Consider the following 22,795-nt stretch of genomic DNA (forward strand, 5'->3'; position numbering starts at 1 on the left):
ATTTGCATGTGTAAGAAAAACAGCAAAAACAGAGCTAGCAGCTGCTCATTAGTCATAAATGGTGGGTGTGTTTGGGTTTTCTGACTATTTTCAGAATATCTGTTTAAAAGGATGATAATGTATCCAAGAAGCAAATCATAAAAGTAGTGAGTGTTAATCTACTAGATAATAGAGTAAAAACCAAACAAATTGCCCTCTATTTTATGGGACTAACAAAGAAAATGCTAATGTGTGTCCAAAATACATTAGAAAGATTTTGCTCTATAAAATATGAGAGAGGAAATTTGCAGCTGTGTGTATTTATGTAATTCCCATCCCTGTCTGCCTCTTATTTTTATCTTTTAATGGCTGTACATGTTCCTTTTATATGCAGAACATAGGGAGGGATATTTTTGCAACCATTTATTTCTGCTTATGTAGTTTCACCATCCTGTATAACAAAGATCTCTTAACAACAGAGATCCTTAAACTTTTTTAATTCAACCTCAAAAAAAAAAAAAGGTCCAAAAATGCTTGTAGCAGAACACCATGTTACACCGAAGCAAGTATCTGAGAGTGTCAGACTTCTTCACCTTCTTCCCAAGTACAGAGATTTTAAAAAAGGAAGAAAAAAACGTCCAACCTACAGCCAAGAATGTAGACGTTGGCATATATAACAACAAATCAAAGACTTCTCCTGTCACGGTTTTGTGACACCTTAAAACCAAAGTGCTCTCCAGAAACTTAGGAATCAAATGCAGCACAGTTTAGTGTTAGCTACAACACCACTGAGGGCACAGTATTAATTAGCAATCAAATTCTGTATTAAAGTATCTTTGAGAGTAGGAAATACACCATTCTGTCAAGGATAACTGAAAAGATGGACTTTTTGATGCAAGCACGTTATTTTTTTATGGAAATTATTGCACTGAAATGATTCTGAAGGTAACTTTGCCACCAAGGCAGGTGCCCTTTTTGTCAATTACATAGAGTAACTGCTCTGAAGTGTAATTCAGAGCTCCAAATGCTGAATGTGACCTTGTAGGAAGATGTAGCAAGTCTGTATGTTTTTCTTTGTATGATAAGGAGTTGTATATTACTGTACGCTAATGCATTACCTGCTGTGATGACTTGCTTTAAGTAGAGGTCCTGAAACAGAAATGCTTTATCTATGCACATTTTAAATTTTGTGCTAGGAGATGAGCGTTCCCGCCTCACCATCACTTTATCTCGTAGTCCCTAGGTTTATTTAAGGGAAAATTTAGAAAGAATTCTCAAATGTATAACCGCAAGAAAAAGTGCTAAATTGCCTTTTTGAGATTAAAATGTTGCCATTTCTTTGGCTGTGGGAAGGGTGACCCAGTGTGTTTCACTGCAAAAGAGAACTTTTGGGTGATGTGTTCAGTTTGCAGTCTTAGTTGCTTTATTATTACTTGTCTGAGTCAGCGCTTAGGTATCATAAATTGGAATGGTCTAGAGACAGACAATCCATTTTTTACACAGATTTTAGCTATATATTCTATTTATAGTTCTCACTGCTTTAAAACAAACAAATCACCCCCAGGGATGTATACTTGTCTGTCTTGGAGGACCTGTGTCTGTATAGCCACCTACAGATGTATGTGTATGTACCAGCAGAGGACTGTTGTTAGGAAGATGTTTATACCCCTTAGGACAGTGGCAGAACTGTCCAGGAAGAATTCCAACAAAGAAAAGAATGAAATTTTGCTACAGCTTACTCCTTCCTCACTCTGTTTCACATGCCAGCATAAGCCCTGCCTTAAAAACACCCGTCTGGTCCAAGTACGCATGACTCTTAAGTTGCTCACTGCTCTGTAGCAGTTTATGTCCCAAAACTTGAATCTTAATGTATTTGTATCCATCAGTGGATCTATCTGTGTTTCCAACTTGAATGACTAATGTATTTTCTACAAGCAGCTTAAATGTTAATTATACAACAATTTCTCTGTAAATAAATCATATTAATGTAGAATGAAATCTATATTGCACTATCTAGGAGAACTTTACAAGTCTGAGATTTATTTTTTTTTACATGAAAAAATATAGCAAAAACAGTGGGGTGGTTGAAAACTAACTACGTATCAGCATTTTGAGGAAAGGTATTAAAATGGTAGCTCAGCAATATTTTTGAGCCTTTAAAAAAATATATTGTTTATTTTAAATAAGCATTACTTATGCCTGAGCTTTATTTAAAGCAGTTAACAATTTATTCAAGTGAAACAAAGAAAGCAGAGGTAAAGCTCTTGTGCCTCGGTCATATTTAATGGATGCGATAAATTGAATATGTTACCTGTTCTTTAGGTAGAAAAAGCTATAATAAGATTCTAGTTTCTGCTTGGACTCAACGCTGGTTTTGAATTTACAGGCTTCCATCCGTAAGGCTTAGTATGCTGTGGCTGTTCACGTTTGTCTGTTGATGAGATGCAGCATCGTGTTTAACAAAACTGCTTCATGTTTGTTTGTTTTTTTTTCTCCAGAGCACTTTGCTTGGAGCAGATATGTTTGTTCAGAATGACAATTGATGCTCTTTCAAACTGAATTTCAAAGGTGTGACTGTTTAACCCATATATGCCGCACCATACTCTCACAAAATGAGATGCACACATGGCACATGGTTTCTGAGTTAAATGGCCACATAAAGCTTTGGCAAAAACACAGTGCGTCTGTAAATAACCCTGGAAATAAAAGGTGAAATGATAGCGTAAGATCGTCAATCACTGCCTAGGCACAGTGGGTCACATCTCCTAGTGCTCTGCTCACAAATGCATGAAGTGCATGCTACTAATCAGTGCATTAAACATGAGTAAGTTCCAAGGCCAGTGACATGATTTGTTATCTGCCAAAGTGTAATGAAACTAGTGTTTTATGCAGATGCTAAATCTGAACATACATATAAAATGAATTAAAATTCATAACCAAAGCAGTTATATTTTTCCTGTATGTAATCCACAACTTTTTTAAAAAATAAATTCCGTGAAAATAAATCCTAGGTAATCTGTCCTTGACTAACCGACACTAAATGAAAGGTGAAGGGGGGCGAGGATCAAAACCATTTAACTATTGATGGGGGGTGGCAGGGTACAGTGATCCAGCTCAGGGGCAGGGCGGTTCTGAACTTAATTTCACCTCGTAATACCTACATAACAATATAATCTGCACTTCCTGAATTGCTGTCATGTTCTGGGGTCTTTTGTCAGCGATATCCCATTGGTTCTCTGTGTGAAATAATGGTGTTTCAGTTTACATTTGGTCAGTGGTGAAGTACAGTTCACCACAGTTAACAATACAAGTTCAATCCAGCCTCTGACAGTAACCCCCTACTATATAAATTGAGCAGCAAAAAAGGTGCTCATTGGTCCGGTGATCAGGGCTCCGCTGATCAAAGGGAGAGTGAATTGGCCATTTCATGTCTATTCCGATAAACTTCTGTCCTCTTTTCTGAACAGGAACACCTGATTGAAAATGAAGTGTCCATTCTGCGTCGAGTGAAGCATCCCAATATCATTATGCTTATAGAGGAAATGGACACCACAACGGAACTGTATCTGGTGATGGAGCTGGTCAAAGTAAGACTAAGAATACTTTTTTTTTTCCTTTGTTTTTTTTTTCATTCTCTGTGTTGGTGTGAAATCTGAGAAGTATCTAGGGAGCGTTAAGATCTTGGGAGACAGAACCAAATAAGATTTCAGTGACAACCTGCATTTTTAATCATGCAAATACCCTTGTCAATCAGTTATATTAATGGAATTACAGCTCTTCTATTGCAGTTAGACTATTTACACAGATTTAAGGTAATTTTACAATGTGCGTAGTCTAGAGAGAAGTGAATAATAGTTTTTATATCGTTTACAATATGTAGAGACAATAGGGGTATGCATCTACTGATGGAACACCTGCATTTATTTCAGTAATGTCTTTATTTAAGAATTGGCTTTAAAGAAGCAAACTCCCTTCGATGAATTTATCTTGGTAGACAATAGATGCAATGAATAGTTTAAACTCAAGTGATATGGTCCAGCAAAATCAAAACTCAAAAAAATCTCACCCGTTTTGTTTATATAAAACATTCACTCACCTGATTTCCAGTTCACCAGAAAATAGATGCTGCTTTCATACATGCACAGAGAAAACAAAAACCTTCATTTTGCTGTTACCTTGTGAAACAAACACACAAGTTGTGTCAAGTTTTAGTCATGCTCTCTCGCCTGTGTTCTGTATATACACAGCAACACTGCACATCAACTTGATCGGCATGTCAGATACAAATAATATATATCATCACTGTAGTTTTATTTCTGTCTGAAACATTGTTCGATTCAAGAGTGCCCTCTAGAGCGGTTGCCAGCCTGGGAAACATCTAAAGTCTGTAGTCGTTGAATTCATAATTTCTGTAGCCTACCCATTCCTCTGCTTTTCTATAAGTTATTTTTATATAGTTGAGGCTTTTTTGGTTTTAAGACAGTATTTTTTTTTACATTTTAATACACCACCGTCTTGGCCAGTATTTCCTGAATTGCTGCTTCTCTTCCACATGTATTGAAATGCTTGGAATGCCACCCACAGCTCAGACAGATCACTCCCACAGATGTATCCAGGGTAACCATCATAGAGACACCCACATAAAATTTGTTGCAGTGACTGGAAATGCTGCATCAGTAACTCGCTGACATGTTGTTACGTATTCCAAGAGGAATAGGGCACCCATAATCGGAGCCTGCACAGCCGGCACATTCAGAAACCATGTGTAGGTTCTGCGCTTCATTGTATCATAGAATCATTTAGGTTGGAAAATGATCATGCTTACATTGTTTGTCTTCTTCAGCTAGATTTATTTGATATTTCTGCAATATCTACAGAAATTCCAATTTGCAGTTCATTACAGTTGCTGGATATTTATTACCTTAGGTCTTTTATTATTGAGCTCATGTATATTACTTTAGGCTCTACTCATAATCAGGGCTGGGTTTTGCTATGTGAAGGTATTATATTGACAAGATGAAGAAAAGGGAAACTATGCCTATGCCTGTAGGTAATATAAATGAGTGATCAAAGGTAGGAAGATCAATAGAATGAAATCAGAACAAAGAAGAGTTGTGATTTGCCCAAACTCAAACACCAGAAGCCTGGAGTTCAGTTGAGAATTTAATGTAGATGACCCAAGTCCCAGTCTACTATCTTGGTGACAGGATCATCTTTCCGCAAAATAATTTTTTTTACTGTGTAACAGGCATTTGAGCATGTCTTTTGTAAAGGAAGATTTTACACAGCTCTTTTATGAAATACCATTTTAATTATTTTTCATGTAGTGATTTATTATCTTTCCATTACTTTAGGGAGGAGATCTATTTGATGCTATCACTTCTTCTACAAAATACACAGAGCGAGATGGGAGTGCAATGGTCTACAATTTAGCCAGTGCACTCAAATACCTTCATGGTCTCAACATTGTGCACAGAGACATCAAGCCAGAAAATCTCCTGGTATGTCCCATTTATTTTCTAATATTTTCTCTTACTTTGTTCTCATTAATGCAAATGCTCGTTTATAAATGTCAAGGAGCTGAGCAGGAATATTAATTTAGAATAGGTATGTATGAAATAAATCTTCTGCCATGAGATAACAATCACCATAACCCAAGTGAGCTGTGCTCAAACCTGTCCTTAAACCTGTCTTTATTTACATTTTGATTGGGTGCCATTTGGATGAGCAGGACTATTGTCTCACAAACAATGAATTGTAAAGCTATGTCAATGAGTTATTTATTATAGTTTGCAAGTGGGAGAAAAGGTGGGCTGAGTGCAATTTCTTCCAACGATCATGTGGTTATCTCAAGCAATTTTTTTTCTTTTTCGTTCACTGTCATCGTAGGAGCATCTTTCTGATGATTTGCCAGTATTCTAGCCATGAATTAACTCTGTACGTACATTTATTCTGTCCTAGGGGACTGACTACTTTCGTTTTCAGCAGAGACATAAAATAACTGTGTTGACAGGAATTACCGTGAAGTCTGCTTTGGGAACTGCTTAGACTGGAGTTCACAGAGCTGGGGCAGTATGCTCTCTTGCTTATATTATACACAGAGGTCATACTCGGGTATTACATATCGGGCATTAGGCATTACGTGTTGTGCACTGAACAAACAGAACCGTAATCTTGCCTGCTTGAGCCACTGCCATCAGAAATGCTAGTAGCTTTCATCAAAATTTTGTTGGAATTTCTTAAAGCCTTCTGTGGTGTTCGTCAATCTGTTTAACGAGGTTGCATCTAGAGTAAGAGTCATGGCTTATCCCAGACCAGATTTTGAACTGTTACAAGAATAGGGCTATGAGCTGAAAATATTTTCCACTTAATAGTCAATTCTTTCCCAAGTAATTCCACTGACAGTATTTAGCAATTTAAATAAGCTCTCAAATAAATTAGGTTGTTTAGCAAAAGGAAGGGAGAGGAGGCTTCTCCTGGCAAATGTACTCACAGCAACATGGCACTTAAGGGAAAGAAAACGAAGCTGGAAGTCTCGCTTCTTATCAGTGCACCTTCAAAGATAGCCAGTCGAAGGAAATTTTAAACTCCCATTAGTGACTGAATCAGGTATAAGTAGACACAAACGTCCTTTCTGCCTAGAAAGCCTGAAGAGATAACCCAACAGATGCAAATCTTATTCACTGTGATTGACAGGGGCAGAATGTTAAGATAACATGCTGGTATTGAATGTAAATGCAAATAATTCCCATCAATTGCTACTTACAATTGCAAGTAGTTTGTTCTTTTGCACAGGGTCATCCAGCTGTCTGAATTACATTCTTTTTCCTAGTCATGCATTTAAAAATACAAACTCTAGGAATAATAGCAGATATGAAGATGTTGTATCAAGGAGAACAAGTGTTTCCATTAATGATGGGAATTACACAGGGGAATGAAGGATGGTGTGTCTGCCTTAGCAGTATCCAGTTGTTTGAGGAAACCAAATAAATCCAGCCATTCTGGAGTCCTACGTTCTAGAAACTAGATCCCACTGAAATCTTGCTAACATAAGCATTTTACATCAAGAACAAAACCGAGATTCATTTATTAGAGATGTTTCCTTTGTTATTAGTCTGGGTTGATTTTCTCTTGCTATCACAGTTGTATAACACCTTTCTATTAAAATTTAGCTTCTTTCATCAACAAAATGACTCCGAACAAGATGTGCTGGATTCTTTATAGGGCTTTATAGGGCAAGGTGCACTTGGGTCTGCACAGGAACCTACACGCTTTTCAGTCAGCTTTCTCACTCCTGTGCTGAGCTTGCCTAGACTGAGCTTAGGGAAGACATCTGCCTATGAAATGTGCTGACTGACTAGCTTTATGCTAAGTTAGCGAGAGATGTTAAACAAATCTGATTGTAGCTGCCAATCCCTTTTTTAATTTTAGGTCCCAGTCAAATGGTATTATTATATTTTTCTTAATATATTTAAAACTTCAGCATCCTAGAATTGGGTTTTCTTCCCCCACCCCACCCCCAGCTCGAGGCTGTGTCATGGCCTGACCTACATAGCTGGCAGACGGCTCCACTGCACACTAGCTCCAGCTGCGCGGTGGCAATCAGTGGCCGTACCATTTTTCTCCTCTTTCCCTGCAGGGCTGTGGAAGTTACCTCTCCTCTGTTCTGGGCGCAGTGATTATTATCCAAAAAAATTAAAGGATTTTAAAAATGCAGTATTCTCTTCCTCATTCTGTTTTTATTTCTTGCTGATTTTAGGTATGTGAATATCCAGACGGAACCAAGTCTTTGAAGCTAGGAGACTTTGGACTGGCAACAGTGGTTGAAGGACCTTTATATACCGTCTGTGGTACACCCACATATGTGGCTCCAGAAATCATTGCAGAGACAGGGTGAGGATGACTGACTAAGACACAGGTCTTGTAACCAATTATTTTTGGCAGGCAGCTCCTGACTGTTGTTACAACTGGCATGCGCTAGTAGGGTGGTCCTCCATCTTTTTGTAACCAACCCATCTATGAGAAAGCTGGCATCATTCCGTTCCTCAAAGAGGCTGGTTTCATTGCCTACCCTGCTGCTAGAATTCACCTTCGCCTCCTTACCACCTCCCTAGGACCAGCGCTGGTGGAATTTATTGGTTTGTGTTCCCTGCCTCACCTCACTGTTCAGAGCCCCTTGTACCAGCCAGGCAGCTGCTTGGGGGAAAACAAGACAAGCAAGACACAGTGTTCATGTCAGAAAGGGAATAATTTCTCTTGGAACAGACTCCAGAAGTCACCCAGTCTAAATTCGTTCTCAGAGCAGATCCATTTAGATCATGTTGATTCAAGTGACCTTGTTTGGGTGATGCATGCTATTTGATAACTGTTGGTTTAAATAAACAGCCCCATTTTTCTGTATTTAACAGATGGTTGCATAAATACAAAATAATTCTGTAGAATTTCACAAGTCATCTTTCCTTTTAGACCTTTTAGACTTCCGTTCTGTGCTAGCTGACTCTTGGCATAGCTGTGACCATTCTGAATTTGGTCTTCCTAATGGAGGGAGGTTTGTTGTATTGTTTCAAGCATTGTTCAGTGCATTTGTCATATCGAGAAATATTTCACAGCTGCAGTGAGCTCAAACATCAAAGGGCACTTCATCTGCATGTTATAGATTTTGACAAACTGAATCTACTGGATAGAAAATAATAGGAAAAAAGACCTCTTTTTGACCTCTAGTGTGTTAATTTCTGCGCTTTAAAAGAAAAGTGCAGTTCTTTTCCCTATGTTACTCACTTAAGACACTGGAGAATTGGTATCTTTCTTGTTGCTTAGCAACACATGATAACCTTAGAGATAGTTACTCCAATATGGGGAATGAGAAAGCACATCCTTGTCTTTTATCATTAGTGATTCTGGACCGGGAAACCTTGATACCGAATCAGATCTGAGTATATTCAGAAGACCTTGGAGAGCCCTGAGGCTTATAAAACAAACCCCAAAGAATGAAAAAAAAACAATGCAAAAATGTTATCATGGTTTCCTAAAGACTGAAGGATGCTAAGTACAATGATGCATAGGTACACAATACATTTCCACATCAGCAGCAAATAATTCAGGACAGAGTCTTAACATATATTCATGTAAATATAATCAATTGTTTGATTAGAATGACCTTTTTTCTTTTAATCTAGCACAAGTAACACAGTCTTGTTTTCTCAGATATGGCTTAAAGGTGGATATTTGGGCTGCGGGTGTGATTACATACATACTGTTATGTGGATTTCCACCTTTTCGCAGGTGAGTGTCCCTATCTGTCAAAGGGAAAAGCAGTAAAGCAGCACACGCCTGCTTTCTTTGCAAGTCTTTACCTACCTCCCTGAAGAAGGCATCCTGGGAAAAAACAATGGATTCGATTGACACATATTCTTTACCACTTTGTTGTTTTTTTAAAATGTTTTCACTTGTCCCTCTTGTCCAGGTTTTGGGATCAATTGTAGGTGCTTATTTTTCTAAGGGAGTAACTGGTTCGCTGCGGTGTGTAGGGTACGGTGGTGTGGGGCGGCATTTCTCTTTGTCTGCGGCGTGCAGCCCGTCCCAGCTCGGTGGGCGGGTGTGCTTTGCCCCCTGGCGGTGGTGTTTCGACACAGCAGCCGACTAGTTAGTAGCGTGGAGGGTGAAAGTTAATGGTAAACTGAAGCGAGGGAAAGGATTTGCTTATGTTGCATTTTCGACCTTGTTAATCTTTTTGATAAGTGTCATATGAGCGATGGAGTTTGCAGATGTGATTCTTGCTGCTCAGTGTCACAATATGTGTGAGTTCTACTAAAAATCAAACGGATATGCTTTGTGCCTCAGCAATTTTTTTGCCAGGGAATGAAAAGGAATTGGCACATTTTAATAGGGAACTCTCCTCTTAACTTCTAAGTTATTTATGCACGGCCTTTTTGTCTATTTTTACAGCAAAATACTTAGTTTTTAACTAAAAATCACCAGACTGAATATTTTGCAAAGAATAAAATATAAACAATTGTTAATGGGAAAACTGTGATTTAGTTTAGGTATTTGTTCTGTGCACATGGTTAGTTCATGTTTAAAACTGAATACATGTTTTGAGAGAAGTAGTATACAAACAAATGGCAGTTGCTTTGAATAGAGTTTGGAAGTTGGGCTATTAGGATCAGGTTTCAACCAGGGTTAATAAATATTGTAAAACCAACCCAAGAGATAAATTTTTCGTTACAGAAACAGGCTAGGGTGTTCATAGTGGCTAGGGCCAACAGGGCCAACAAGAAGTTAAAAACCCAAAAACCCACTGCCGTCGATCCCTGAGTATTCATGATACTGTGTTTTTGATACAGAAGTACTTACCTTTTCCGTATCAGTAGCCTGACAATACTCAGTAAACTAAATGTATCATCATGTGTTTTCCATATCTCCCTTTTGGATTTTTAAAATTCTCCTGTTGTGACAGTTTAACAGAGGAGGCTCATTTCAGTATGCGTCTTCCCCCTGTCGCATGCTTTCTGTAGCAGGTCCTTTAGGACTAGGCTGGCAAGTGACTTAGTTCCTGTACGTTAGCTAAGCAGTCTCTATTCCAGTGGAAGTCCTTTCGCCTCAATATATTAGTTTTTCTGTTCTTATCACTCCTGATAGCGTAACTACGACAAACACCTCAGAAGTGCTGCCACTATATAAGCTTGCAAATTGTGCATTTATAGTAGTTGATACAATTTCTGCTCCATCTCCAAATCAAGTTAAAAATTTGCATGACAAATTGACTTCTTTCTCATGATCTTTTTCATTATTGCTGTTCTAACAGTGAAAACAACCTTCAAGAAGACCTCTTTGATCAGATACTCGTTGGGAAGCTGGAATTTCCTTCTCCCTACTGGGATAACATCACTGATTCAGCAAAGGTACTGATCTGTTTTTCAACCTGAAATAGTGTTTCTGACTGTTCTGCTCTGTTCGAAAGGCAGAACAGATGATTCAGAGCAGGCTCTTGCTCGCTCTTCCAGCCACTGTGCCTTTTTACTTACTTAGTTTAAGAGTGCTTGATGAAAGCTCGGGTTTTGCAGGCCATCATGTTATTGTTGTTGCTGAGTAAGTGTAGCAGAATGCCAGTTGCATTCAGTGAACATCACATGCACGAACATCACAGTTTTTTAATGATGGATTATTATACCAAGTGCAGTGCTTCAGCTGTAAAATAAGTGTCTCTCTGAATTTTTCCCTCCTATCACTCTTTTGAAAAAGAAAAAATGCTGCTATGTGGACTGAATGCAATTGGCATCATTTGTTCCTATTTTACTTCAGCCAGTTATTAGAACTTTTCAAGAGGTGCAGCCAGCTTGATGTGCTATTGCTAGTAGTTCTGGTGTTACCATTGCCATTTGAGTCTAAAATTACTGTGTCTGTAGGATAAAGGTTTCTACTTCTAAGCCCCACTCCTCAAGCTAATTCAGTAACGTGCTGTAAATGATATCTGAGAACTAATTAGCGAGTGGACATTGTTATCCAGCCAATGAGAAGTTGCATGTTTCTGTATTTTCCCAATGGCTGTTTATTTCCCATGCTCCTATCATCTCACGCTCTTCCAGACACATATTCTGAACAAACAAGGCGCCCCAATCTTGGCACTAAAGGTGACCTTCCACTTCAGACTTACACAGACTAAGTAACTTGGCTGCTTGGGAAACCTCTGTTAGGTATGTTACTATATGCATGAAGAAGCCATTTCCCAAAACTGAAGTGATGAACAATCTCCTTGAAATACTCTTGATAAAAATACGAAGGTTGACACTTTGGAGACTATAAAAGGTTTTGCAGGGTGGGATTTGGCTCCAAGTACATGATGTTGTTCATTTGGGAGGGGGACATGCTTGTCTGAAGAGGCTTGTAGAACCAGGAATTACATGAGGAAGCTAGTTGTTAGTTGCATAGGAAGAAATTTGAATGTATAAACAGCTGAAGAAAGTTGGTTTGGGTTGTTGGGTGTTTTTTTGATTTTATTTTACTGGCTGCTTTGTATCAATGACCTCTTAAGGTTTATCGTGTCTGTAGGCACCATTAATGGAAGGCCCATGGAAGGATTTGATAAAGCTAAAGACATCTGTGCTAGTGCCTCTAGAATTTGTTGAAAGCCGCAAATATTTTGGGATGAACCGTATAATTAGTAGAATTAAGCATTTTTCTATCTGCCTGCTTTTTCCTATACCAGGTGATCTTTAGCTGATGAAATGAGTTAAATGTCTTTTATTCTTCTGGAGCAACACAGAAGAGAACATAGTTTTCACCTAATTTCAGCAGTTTCTTCAATTTCAGATGCAGTTTCTTGCCTTTGATTTGTGCTTTTTATGTACTGTTACTAGGTGCATGTATATTGCCCATAGATGATCTCATCTGTCCCAGGTTCGTTTTCATTGTGGTTACCTGCATGAATATATAGAGAATAAACTGGACCGTTATAGCTGATTTTTTTAACATTTCCTTTTCATCTGATTTCAAAAGATGCAGTGAAACATGAACACAATAAGGAAGTTGATAAGAAATATGCTGTCCAGAATACTCTTAAACCTGAAGGGCAAGTTTTTTGTTCCACTAAATTCACACTGGTTCTGGTGTCACTGTAAGCTGTTTTTTTTTTTCACCCAGGTAGCAAGAAAATTCCACTGAGAAGAACTTGGTGCAACAATATTTCCATTGTATTATCCTTCTCCACTCTCCTCAAACGTCTCTTTTTTTTTTTTTCTCTTAAAAAAGGAATTAATTAGCCTGATGTTACATGTGAATTCTGAAGCCCGATATACAGCAGCACAGATCCTAAGCCATCCCTGGGTGTCAGTGAGTAAATTGCATTCTACTTATCTCTTAATTTGATATTAAATCTGTAGCGTAGTTTTCAGAAGCAGCAATACCCCTCTGCTATGCCCATTTCTGTTTGTTGAGCCACTGGTCCCATTTTCACATACAAGACCAGCAAGAGCCCAAAAAGTTAGTTAGCTTCAGCTCTGACAGCACTGTTAGCGTCTGTGTCCTGAAAGAACAGAGTGGGTGTCACTTGCTGACTGCAATTAGAAGGTTCTGGACATTGCTATAACCCTGCTTAAACAGAACATGACAGGCAGATGTGTGACCATTCAGCCTAGCATCATCTCAAAAATGCGTATGTGGAAGCATGTTGGCATCTTACTTGCTGCAATGCTACTTAAAGTACAATCTCCTGTTTCTTGATGCACTTCAAGCTTCATAACAGAAAGAAAATTAGCAAATAAAATACCTAATTTAACATAGGCACTAAGCTGATGGCTGCTGGGTCCTTCACCTTTGGTGTTCCTCATTGCTGCTGCCCCAAAAGTGCATTGACTATTGATTTAAAATCAGTTCATTAATAATAAATACCAGGTTTGCATATGCATAGCCAATGTTTATTTCCACATGTTTTAAAAAAGGGACTGGATATGATCTATGGAGTTCTTCAAACAAGAGAAGACAACTGTAACAAGTGCATCTGTGCCGTAACAGCTCCTCTCAAACATATTTATGGTACTTTATAATGTTTCTGTGCTTAGGATATGATGGACCATTTAAAATGCTGATTTAAAAGAAAGCCAGATGACAAATAGGCTTCTTATTTTTAACACTATGTCAAGCGCATTATTGTTAACATGCTTGAATCAAACTTGCAGTTTATAATTGCGGGACCAATGAATGGACTGAGAGTAAACAGCGCCACATGGCATTTTAAGAAATACGTAAGTTCATACATAAAACAGTGGTTGCTACGTTCCTTTCCTCTGTAATTTGTCTTAATCCGTTTGAACTGTATCTCATGTAGCAGAGTGCATTCACTTTCTGGCAGCCTGTCTGATCACTTACTTTGCATTAAAAAACAGGAAGTACCTGAGTATAATAGAAAATTTCTCTTCTACACAGTTACATTCAAACATAGTTTTGGTTTTTTCCTACCTTGAGTACTGTGTTTATTCTTATACAGGATGATGCTTCCCAGGAGAATAATATGCAAGCTGAAGTAACAGGTAAACTGAAGCAGCACTTTAATAACACCCTACCCAAGCAAAATAACACATCTGCTGGGGTTTCTGTCATCATGGTAAGAGAAACGAACATTTTTATACATTGATACTATACTTTGCATATTTTCCTAACAGTGCTCTATGGACATGTGTGTGTGGTGCAAGAATAGCAAAAGCAAAGCTAGAATAGTCTCTAATTCTAGCCTTTATTTACGTATAGTGTGGATTGTCTCATCATCGCTTGAGAGCAACCGAGTCTATCAGTGTGCTAGCTAAGCTATAAAAACAAGCTTTCAAACAGAAACATGTAAACACTAAGTAGTTGTATGTTGAAATGAAGCTTATTAACAATTTGAAATTTTTCAGTATAAAAACTGTTAATTTTTTATCATTCTGACCACCTAGTTAGTTAAGTAGGCTCTTACCCTCTGCCTGAACAAGTATTGCTTGATCTTGAGCATACTGTTTGTTCTGGGAAACCAGACTCCATTTCAGAAACTTTCTTCATAGTATTGAATGTTTACCACATTCATTTTGTCCCAATCTAACCCCTGCTATGTTTTTTCTGTTCCCTAATGGGGAGCTTTCTTCAAAGCATACAAAGGAACCCAGACGACCTGTAGCTGAACTTACATAAACAGTAATTCCAGAAGGCAGATGTGTGAATCATGGTAGAAGAACTGGAGTTTACTGTAACCAGTGCTCCGAACTGCGCTTGTCATTGACCAGTCACTTTTGCAGAGAATATGCCGCTGCTGTAGAGACTGAACTGCCTTTCCATTCTTCCTGTGGTCCATTCTTGTCTAGTGCAAGGATAGACACTGCACACAAAGTTACTTCAGTTACTAAAAGAAAGATAAAACCATCTACGGTAATAACATAACAGTGATTTCCACACCCAGCCCTCCCCATTAGTATTAATTACTCTCAAAGTCCAGCCCATTTATGTTAACAAAGACTTGTTTTAATCATCGGAAAGAGGTAAATTTAAAATAATGTTTCTGCATATGTATATGCTTTTGCAAATACATTTATGTGACTAAATAGGCGAAAGACTTAAATGTAGGAAAAGTGGTAACATTAAAATAAAAATGAGAGAAGTCAGAAAATGCATTTCAGGTTCATGCTGTTGTCTACATTTCATTTGACAGTTTGACTTGACAGTTTGAGAGGGACTTCAGAGCTTCATTCTTTATACAGTTGAGACTATGGATAAGCCTGAAGCTGAAAACTGGTATAAAATGCACTATATGTAATAAGAGCAATTTTAATTCTAACTCTCAGCCCCTCTCCAACTTGCATGCCACTTAAGCCTGTCTCAAGATCTCTGACACAGCGTAGCTTCTGGCTTCTTATTGGTGTGGTTTTTTCTGATTCTGTTAGCTCCTGACATTCCTTCAGATAGGGAAGTACACCTCGCTGAAACTTTTCATTTTCCCTTTCCCTGCCTTATTTCCTTCTAACAGGTATGGAAGGATGTAAATGCATAATTATTTATTTCTGAATGCAGCCCCCAGTTATTGCTGAAGGGAAAAGTAACCTTTTTGTTCAAAACACTGTAATCTAATGAGGGTTAACCCCCTGATCTGTTATTCTTACCCTGGTTTATCTAAAGCATTGAAATTTCTATTGAAATTAGTACAAGAAGTTGACTTGTACTAGCACTCATTGCTTAAAAACATTCTGAGTCAGACAAGCACAGTATTGTAATTCTCATGTATTGCAGTGCATTGCTATATCAGTCCACCTGCATATTTAATGGATCCCTTTTAGCATCACTTCATTCAAATATTGTCATCTGGCCCATGCAGATAATACCATCATGTGGCAGATAAGTAAAACTGCACATACCTACATCAGTGTTCTTGCACAGGAGACTCTTTCTGCCCCTAAAAGCATGTTGCTGTTAATTCATTACTGATTTTTTTTTTTTGTCAATTTCAAAATGTTCTGTAAATCTAAATTTGCTGCAATTGTGTTAGTTCTGCTTAAAGTAAGTCTAGTTTCTGTCCCTTGCTTCCTTCCTTTTTCCTCCTTTCCCAATGCCTGCATTGCTTTCCTCTGAGTAGGTCCAAGGCAATGGTACGTACTAACTGCGATGCTTTGTTCTGCTGCACAAAAAATACATGTTCTCCATTTTTGACAAGAAGAAAAGAGAAATAACTCAGCCAGTCTGAAGTGGAAAGAGCTTTTCAGCTGCACAAAAACAGCAAACGGTAATCTCTTGGACACTTACAAAAACATTTTCTGTATTGTGACACATACTTGAAATACTCTAAGCAAACACTGATATAACTAGCTATTTCACTTCCTCAGACGTATGTTGGTCTATTACCCTGGGAGTAATTTTGTGCATGTGCGTATCTCACAATATCCAAAAGCAATTAGAAAAAGATTGCAATCCTATGAAGACAGAACCAAAACCACCAAAATAAGCATTGTTTCTATTTAAAATAAAAAACTTATTTGTCACTTCAGCCTTTATGGTATCACAGAGCTAGTCAGAAGGTAATTAGTCTTAAATTAATAAAAAACATTCTTACTTAGCAACAGTAGAATTAAGCCTACTCTTCAATCTTAGGAGAAAAAATAATCCTAAATTGCATTACATAGTTATATGTATTGCTATGTGCAAGGAGTGACAGCTATCAGAGGCTGCTGGTAGGAAGCACAGGAGAAAATCACCATCGGCATGAACTGAAAGCATTTCCCTTCCCTATTAAATAACTTATCCTGCCACTGAAACAGCAGAAACCTGTTTATTCTCAACTCTTTTTTTTTTTTTTTTTCCAGCAAGCAAAAGAGGGAATGCCATCCTGCCAGGGTAGCAGCTACTCTGGTAATGATACAACCACAGCACATCACAGCTGATCTCAAAAGTCTAGATACAGTTCAGCCAGTCATTTCCTTGCATGCTCCCTCCGTTCACAAAGTTGATTGTTAGTAGCAGAGAATTCAATTGTGTATTATTGAATTTTCTCCTTGTGCCTGTATGCATGTAATGTCATAACCTGATTAAAAACCAAACCAAAGCAAACCCCAACGAAACCAAAACACTGTAAATTCAAAATACCTTCTCTTTTTTGAGGGTGAACTTTTATACTTGGTATTTTTTCTGAAAAAGCCTGGCAGGAAGGCCCTGGGGGCCAGAGGGATATCGGGATGCTACTTGCTACCTCCCCTGCCCCAGCACGCAGCCATATCATTGTCCAAAACAGAACAGTTTCAGCAGGAGAGTCTAAGTGAGACTGATTCCAGAACAACCCACTATCCATATACCTGCAAATTCTAGAAGTCTTCTATTTGAGAAATAAGAGGTACTAGTCGGGTCTCTTTGCTAAGTCGGGTAAAAGACAAATTTGAATTCAGGTATCACATAATGAAATAAGTTTTCACTACCAAGCTATATGATCAGTTTGGAAAAAGGAGGATGAGCACCTTATTTTCGCTGTCCTTGATGACTTTGATGCAATAAACCAAGTCTGGGGAAAAAAAAAATATGCTAAATTTAACTAGTATCAGAAAATTATTTCAATGTCTAAACCTACATATTTTAGTGAACAGTGTATTAGACAAACTCCACCAAGAATACATAGAAATTTTCACATTAGTAAAGCAAGTCCTCCAGAGCAATCGATCAAACAAAATCACTAAAGAAGAGGCAGAGCACCTGACCTTACTTTACAATTAGCACATCCCAGCTCAAACTATGAAATTCCACAGAACAATGCCATATAATGCTTACAGACACATATGCAGGGGGTGCCTCAAAGGTGAAACGTGCTCTGCTGTGCTCTGCTCCTCAGTTCAAGTGTCACACATTTGTGGATTACTGTAGAAAGCCCAAGCTGTACGTGCCAGAGTAAGTATACCTTGCACCATTTTACAAAACTGAATAAATTACAAATAACTTAATTAATTTGTATTAACTGAAATCTGTATTATCACTGGTACTTGAAGAGCTTCCACAAAGTAAATACTTAAGTAGAGAGATTTTATAATGATCAGTATCAGCCTTCAAACTGTGAAATAAGACCAATTACGCTGTGTCTCCAAGTCTTAGAAAGCATTTTTGATGTATATTTTTGACACAGGAACTACTAGATTTCTCTCTAGGTCACTTTAGACGTTCCACTAGCAATTAAACATTACACTGTGATTTGATACAACGTGCAGTATCCTTCAGAGGGTATGAAAGTTGTCAGCTTCAGCAGGTACACCACATATTCCAGATAAGCCATCTACTGCACCAGAGAGCACTCAGGTTTGATTCTAACCCGCTGTTCTCCTCTCCAGTAAACTAATTTTTAGGTATAGTATTCAGAAATTACGCATTTTTTCCACTGTGTCAGTTTCATGAGAGGTCATTGCCTACTCTCAACAATAAGCAGAAAAGTAGACCCTTTTCTTTAAGATAGAAAAAATAATTAGGCTTTCATCTGTCATCTTCACAAACAGATACACTTCTGCAGAGAAAAGGTATTATTAAGTTTTCACTAAGCATAATGGGATTCCTTGTGTCTGCAAAAACGCAGGTACATACCTGTTGCCAACACCTAGTATGAAGGGTTCCTTCCATATCATACTATTCATGTAGGTTTTTTTCCACATCAGACTTGCTAGACAGAATTTTAAACAGAATTTTGACCATCATGGCAAACCTTTGACTGGAAGATAAGTTTTCCTTATATTCTCCGAAGTCAGCACCATAAAACACTACAATTAATTATATATAAGATTTCTAATGTTATTTCTCTTTTTTTTTTTCCTGGCTGTAATGCATGCACTTAATGTCTTAGATTGTTTTAACCCTTAAGTTAAGACAGGGCTTTGATTCTGCTCTTTTTATATTTTGCCTTGGGTTTTTTTCTTTGTTTTTAGAACACAGCTCTAGATAAAGAGAGTCAGATTTTCTGCAGCAAGCGCTGTCAGGACTCTGATAGAGCTGGAACGGAGAAAATTTCTGCAATTACTGCTGCAGCTGATGATCCTCACGTGGCTGGGTCCAAGACCCTCTTCCCTGCTGCTTCTGAGCCACTCAGATCCCCCGTGCTCCCTGCCTCAGTATCTCCCGAGTTTGCTGGGGATCGGCCTGGTGCGTAGGACTGATGAAACCAAATCCACCTGAAGCTCCCTGCACTCTCACCCCGATTTCTCTTCATTTCACATGACAGTTTGGTTTCGGTTTGCGCGCACCCTCTCGTGGCAAGCCCAGGGCAGGCTCAGTCAGGGGAGACTGATCTTCTCATAGCGGGTGGGTGAATGTGCGGTGTGAGTGCTCTTTGCTCTTGTCTTGAGAAGAGCAGTAGGGGAAAGATCCTGGCAATGTTAGATGATTTTTAAGTTACCTGTGTTAGTTTAATGAAGTGCATTTCACACAGCCTTGGGCTCTAGCCTAACTTACGGTGTAGCTAACTGTATTTTTATATGAGCAGTGAGACGATGAACAGTTACCTGGCCTCACCTCTACAAGCAGGCCCCGTTCTGTTCTTCTGATGAGGATTTGCAGAAAAGTAGGAGAGGAAGACAAGGGAAGAAAAACTTACATTTACTATCTACTCAAATGCCTCTATTTTTAGCCAAGTTTCTACTAAACTTGAAGAGGCAAATTTTCACAAAAAAAAATTTTAGTGGACTAACTCTAAAGTATCATGAGAAAAAACACTGGAGATAGAGGGAAGGATGGTTGGTTTTGCATCGAGTTTCTTACCTGACTTGCAGGCTACAGGGTAGTGTTTAGATAATACGAATTTAAATAAAATGACTTGGGATGTAAACATGAGCACTGGACATTCATTTGTAACAAAGGCTGGAGTCAAGGAAGACTTTCTGTTCTAGCCATTTTCTGTCCTAATCACAAGTGTCCCATCCACACCTTTCTCCAGGGTCAGACTACCTATTACATAAAATATAATGATTTTGGGCCTGTGAATGGAAAGCCTGCTGCATGTTATCTAAGCTAGGATGAATGGAGCAGTTCCTAGTGCTAGGGTGAGCTGATAGAGGAGCTACTACAGATAGCTGCCATCAACAGCAATCAGAGGTTTGTCAGTGCTATCCCCCTATTCACCTGGTGCAGGCACTGGAAACAAGGATTGGGGAGCAGCTATCCTTAATCTGCAGTTGCAAGATAGATGAAGTTTTACCTTTACCATAATGCTTAGTTCAATATAGTATGTATTCAGCTTATTCTTTTCCTTTGCTCGTTCTTATGAATTGGTCATAGATCATTTTCTTTCTTAGCTATACTTTCTACTAGAATTGTAAAAGGAAGACCTGCAATAAACTTTCTTCATTAAAAAAAAGGCATTAATTTCTTTGAGAACTCAGTTATTTTGTCAGTGAAAATGTCATCTTATTCTCCCTGGAGAGATTGAACAGTCGGGTACCTACCAAAAAATCAGAGCAATTCTCATAACCATTCAAAGTTCATTGACTCCTATGGAAGACAGGTAACACATGACTGAATATGAGTGTTTTACTTTTTGAAGAGGCAATTAAAGATCAAAAAGTGCCAACTGACAACATAAGGTCATGGCACAGCTGAAAGATACACAGCATCTTGGCCAAAAAAGGGGTAGTAAAGGTATGAAAACATACTACATGTCTTAATGTAAAAGTTGGGCTACAACCAGGCATTGTGAATTAATCCAGCAAACCTGTAACAAAGTTAAGTTCAAGATATTTGGAGAGTATGGGAATGGCCTTTGTATAAAACTATGTACATTTACATTTTGGTACAGTGCAAAAATAGGAAGATAACACTAACCTTAATCAGAACAGAAACTAGCAGGAGTCCATTAGCTAGCTGTATGTGCAGCTGGTCAATTCCATAACAAGTCTTAGACAAGCTAAAGAAAGGACAGGTAATTTCAGATGGAGCGGGCTAACCAGGCACCTACAGTAAGGAAAGGGAGTCCCCAGCAGAGAAGACAGCGACAGACCACTGAACTATAAGATTAGTAAAGAGGGACCAGCAACGCAGTGGTGAAGGCTGGGTTTCTAGGAGGATGGATATTCAGCTGTGCAAGGCCTAAGTATTTATGAATGAAAAACTGTCATGGGTTAGCAGAGATACTAACAAGTTGTTACACAGCTTCATACATACCTAGGATGGTAATTTGCTGGCTCTGTAGCTGCCGGTTCTAAACTGTTACTTTGTCTTGTGGAAGAAGAGAGCAAAGACATACAGACGTACATACCCCGAATGCATGTGCCCAAGTTCATGACTGATCAACTTCTAAACCTTGTTACATTCTTAAACAAATATTTTGATTCACAGAGCAGAGGCAGTTGATAAACCATGCCAGAACACCTATTTAAACACAGTGACAACAGCTGGACAAGATGATCATGTGGCCAACATAACTGGATAAAAAGATGGGATAGCTGAACAAGTTCTTAAGTCCACGTATAACCTCAGGGAAGTTATGTCACTACTCCATGCCTTAATTTAGTTCCACAGATGTTAAATCTATGGGTGCATCGGTGGTATGTTTGTGCTGCTCAGGGTATCACAGTTCAACATAAAACTAAAGACCTGCTGGTTGACATTAAAACACTTAATGAAGGCTCATAAGTATTTTATTTGGTTTGCTATCTACTGCACTTTTATTTAATCCTTCCCACTTTGTAGAACCACCAGTTGCTAGAATAATGCAAAAAATAGAAAAGAAAGTGTAAACCAGAACTATGCTAGCTGCTATAAAGGGAAAGAAAAGACTATAGAGACTGTAACAAGCTATACATCTGTCAGAGGACTGTCACCTTTTTGTTCTGTAAAAATAGCTGAGGTTTCTGCACCATTTTGATAGATATTGATTAAATGCCAGTTTTTTTCAAACAGTCAACAGTGACAGCATAACTGCTACCATGCCTATGTTTTAGAAAATTATTTTTTAAAAGTATTTTTAAAAATCCCTGGTCTTTTTTAGCCCCTTTGAATGTCAGCAGTTCATATATTTCAAAGGAGCCAAATCCTGCAGTTCTAGAGATTTGAAATCCCAGAACTGAATCCTCCCCCTGCTGTAACTCAGCATAACACTAAATTAATCAAAAGTTACTTTTACAGATAATTACCCCCATTCCTGAACTTAGAAAATTAATTACTATAATTGTCAAAATACATTAAAGGTAGATGGTGTTTTACAATGATGTGACTTTCATCAAGTTATTGACTCATGCTTACAGCTTGTCATTAAGAATATTTATCTATGTCAGTAAATCTTACTTTGAACTACTGTAGTAAGCAGCGATACCTTGGGTTTAGATGCATAGTTTCCCCCCCATCTAAACTGAATACTTGAGGAAGAGAAGCTAGGAGGAAGTAATGACTAAAACTAACAGATTGCAGGGTAATTTTTCCTAAATTAAACAAGTAATTACATTTTATTTTAAAATATATAAATTAACTATATATGTAAGATACCAGAAAGTATTTTTAACCTACTTCTCTCTCTGAATCTTCCCCTTCTTTCCTCCTGCATTTTTTTTTTTAATAAAACAAACCAAAACACAGGCTTTTCTACTCTACTAGCATGAAGCTTTTTGTTTGAGCTGGGGAAGTTCAGTCTTTTAAATCAAGGAGGCACATCTTCTAAGACTTCATTAACCTCTCTCAGAAACCCATGTTCTAAATCAAGGTATATGCTAAGACTACAGCAACAACAGTAACTTCCACTAATAACAGCCACTGCCATTTGTATTGCCCTATGCTTAGAAATCACACTGAGTGTGTACAAGAAGTTGCCAAAATACACCACACAAGTGATCAGGCATCCTTCGGTGGGTGCAAG

The 22,795-nt window shown here is 38.2% G+C and overlaps 1 protein-coding gene across 5 annotated transcripts in view; it reads left to right on the top strand.

The window, feature by feature from the left end:
• The window catches only part of DCLK2 (doublecortin like kinase 2), a 98,555-nt gene extending 76,213 nt beyond the window's left edge, over positions 1-22,342 (top strand). For 2 of the 5 annotated variants that reach the window (XR_008746149.1, XR_008746150.1), the window contains 9 exons: positions 3,447-3,566; positions 5,334-5,480; positions 7,739-7,872; positions 9,184-9,261; positions 10,784-10,880; positions 12,727-12,807; positions 13,961-14,077; positions 15,152-15,234; positions 18,882-19,019. Coding sequence is in view for 2 of the 5 variants with exons in the window: in XM_005243335.4 (XP_005243392.2) it covers positions 3,447-3,566; positions 5,334-5,480; positions 7,739-7,872; positions 9,184-9,261; positions 10,784-10,880; positions 12,727-12,807; positions 13,961-14,077; positions 18,882-19,103 (996 nt within the window). In the remaining 3 variants the exon portion in view is untranslated. Of the gene's footprint in view, positions 1-3,446; positions 3,567-5,333; positions 5,481-7,738; positions 7,873-9,183; positions 9,262-10,783; positions 10,881-12,726; positions 12,808-13,960; positions 14,078-15,151; positions 15,235-15,726; positions 16,083-18,881 lie in introns of all 5 variants that reach the window. The other 3 variants (XR_008746148.1, XM_005243335.4, XM_055797821.1) reach the window with 3 other exon arrangements.
• Positions 22,343-22,795: the final 453 nt, after the last annotated feature.

This window comes from Falco peregrinus, chromosome 2, assembly GCF_023634155.1.
Source record: "Falco peregrinus isolate bFalPer1 chromosome 2, bFalPer1.pri, whole genome shotgun sequence".
Classification (NCBI taxonomy): Eukaryota; Metazoa; Chordata; class Aves; order Falconiformes; family Falconidae; genus Falco; species Falco peregrinus.